Below are 2823 nucleotides of genomic sequence, written 5' to 3'. Positions count from 1 at the left end.
AGCCTGTGCGTCCGGAGCCTGTGCTCCGCAAAGGGAGAGGCCACAACAGTGAGAGGCCCGAAAACTGCAAAAAAAAAAAAAAAAAAAAAGAGAGAAAAAAAATGTGTAATTTTTAATGTATTGATGGATTTATACTTTAAAGTATATTAATAAAAGAATATTGAACAATATGGTGGGGCAACTGTCACTAGACATTAATGTCTAAGAGAAATTAAATTTTATTCATTTATATTAATGTTAAATATAATTAAAAGATGTTTTCTAAACCAATTTTTTGAAGTTTCATGTGAACTTTGTAAAAGGTCATTTTAATTTAACAAATACTTCAGTGAAATAACCAGAATTTGACCTCCTCTACAAGAAACAGCAGTAAATACTACCATAAAGTTAACACCTACAAGTTCCCTTTAGAGCTGTTTCTCCTTTTAAAAAAAAAAAAAAAGAGGACAGGTCCTAAGTTCCAACAAACTAAACTGATCAATAATGTGGGTTTCATAACTGCAAACTGAGTACTTAATTAGGAACATTATAATGATATTTATAGAACCCTACGTCTTAAAAATGTTACTCTTAGGTCACCAGTTTCATCATTATTATTTATAATCATACTTCACACTCCAATATTTGCTTTTACCAGATTAGAAATCAGAACCATAAATGAACTATAAGAGTTTATTCAAAATTTATAACAACTTGCAATGCTAATGACACAAAGTCAATTTGAGTTAAGTGGCTATGGGCTGAAGATATAAAAAACAAAAGTAAAGAATAAAGAATCTAACTCCTTAAAACATTTCCCAGCATTTTTATTTCCTTTATGAAAACTAAGACATTCCTCCTCTGCACAGCAATACCTATTACATATCAGAGGAGCCTCAAAGGCACTATTATAATTCTATAACCACTTGAAGTCATATACATGCCCAATAAAATTCCTGAATTAAGTAATCTTACTCCACATTTTAAAAGATTCAGTAAAGATTAGGAAGACTAAAGGCTCACAAAAGAAGAAAGGAAACTGGGATAGCATAACTGGGATGGGAGGAGGGGAGGAGAATACGACAAGAAGAAACAGACAACAGTAAAGAAAAAAAATGTTGCAATCAAGAGACAGAGGACTGGCCTGCCTTTGAATATCACTCCAGCTACATCTTAGTTCTTGGTCTTCATCCACTGTCAACAGCCATTCTGGCTGCATTTCTGAACTGGGCTCTCATGGAGGTGATACATTCACCAGCCATCTTTAGGAAGGTAAATGATTAATTGCACTGTTTTCCCACTGCTGCAAGGACAATGAAACGGAAAGTAAACTTGTGCACCTCATTTCATAGCTAGTTGTAATTTTCCACACAACAATAAACAGAAACATATACTGTAAGTTTATAAGGCTGGTTTCTTTTTTGCTTTGGTGTGTGTGTGTGTGTGTGTGTGTGTGGTGTGTGTGCTTTCATCAAGACAGTTAATACAAAAATCCCAATCTCCAAATCGTTATCAAGTTGACAATGATCATCTAACCACAAATATTTTAAAAACATGGAATGCTTATAGTTTTTTTCTGAACATCCCTTTTAATTAGAAATATTTAAATTGATCTAATAAAATTATAAATAAAGAAAAAGCAATGCGATTTAGAATTCTGATTTCCAAATATGAAAATCACCAGCAGGAAAATTAAATGTATAATCTTATATGATTATCTCTGAAGCCTACAAAGAAATTCTATTTTGAGATCTCCTACCCAAGATACAACACAGGGTGATTTTGATACCAAAGGGCTAAAATAAAGGATCATGGCAACTTTATTTCTTTGCTTTTGCAAATAACAAAAAAGAAGAGGGAAAACACACTTTTGTGTGTTAGTGTTGCTGAGTTTAGTTAAATTCACTTCCAAAACACCTCAAGAAATGAGTAATTTTATAAAGATAGTTCAAAATGGAAAAGCACCAAGTTGGTGTTTTGGGAAAGTCATGTAAAGAAGTTGAGCACAAAGATTAAAGAGAAATTATTACAGGTATATTTCTCAACCCACCTGCTATCAGGTCATCAAGAGTGTCGGTAAGCGTCTGGGCTGGAGTTGCAACCATTAGTCCATCTGGTTCTTGCACTAACAGCCCCTGATCGTGTCCAGTAATAGCAATCTGAGGCTGTCCTATAATCTGATGATTACCTGATACTTTCTGAAGTTCAAGAGAATTTGTCCCATTAGAACCTAATTCACTGGAAAAGTTACACTGTGGAGATGATAAAGGCTGGACTGGGACAAAATCAATTTGTTCTGCCGATGGTGGAGACTGTTGCTCATCATCAACATCATTATCTTTAAATAAGATTGTGTCAACCTGAGGTAACTCTGAAAAGTGATCCTCTGGGAGACTACCATCTCCTTCCCCTTCTGGGAAGACTCCTCTATGACAGCACTGCTGGTGTGGAGATACTGTGTCTTTCTGACCTTTGGTTTCCAAGTATTCTTTGGTAAATTGCTGCTGTGTTTTCATCTGCAACTGCCTTTCCACTTTCTGCAGTTCTTTCAGTATTTTCTTCTTCTTCTGGACTTGCTCTTCTCTGTTCTTTTTAAGTTCTTCTATCTTATCCTTGTTCAGAGGTTCACCTTGAATTAACTCCAATGATTTAAGCTGTGCTTTTTCAATAGCACTAATTCTTTGTCCCAGTTCATTCAGTTTTCCTTCAGTCTCCTCTACTATGCACTCCAAAGGCTGGTATGGGTGAAAAGGTGGCAGTACGTCCTGATCTGCTACCTGCAGGGAACTGGACTTCTGCTTGGATGTACCTAAGCACATGAAAAATGTTTGAAAATGTGCCATG

The 2823-nt window shown here is 35.3% G+C and overlaps 1 protein-coding gene across 13 annotated transcripts in view; it reads right to left on the bottom strand.

The window, feature by feature from the left end:
* The window catches only part of ANKHD1 (ankyrin repeat and KH domain containing 1), a 120384-nt gene that overhangs the window by 38329 nt on the left and 79232 nt on the right, over window positions 1-2823 (bottom strand). For 11 of the 13 annotated variants that reach the window (XR_003004068.1, XR_003004069.1, XM_024752148.1 and 8 more), the window contains one exon: window positions 2030-2788. The exons of the other annotated variants lie outside the window; for them this stretch is intronic. Coding sequence is in view for 9 of the 11 variants with exons in the window: in XM_024752148.1 (XP_024607916.1) it covers window positions 2030-2788 (759 nt within the window). In the remaining 2 variants the exon portion in view is untranslated. The remainder of the gene's footprint in view (window positions 1-2029; window positions 2789-2823) is intronic. 13 annotated transcript variants of the gene reach the window in all.

Source organism: Neophocaena asiaeorientalis, unplaced genomic scaffold (genome assembly GCF_003031525.2).
Source record: "Neophocaena asiaeorientalis asiaeorientalis breed wild unplaced genomic scaffold, Neophocaena_asiaeorientalis_V1.1 scaffold204, whole genome shotgun sequence".
NCBI lineage: Eukaryota > Metazoa > Chordata > Mammalia > Artiodactyla > Phocoenidae > Neophocaena > Neophocaena asiaeorientalis.
The sequence above is the reverse complement of the archived record's forward strand: the minus strand, read 5'-3'. Positions and strand labels throughout refer to the sequence as shown.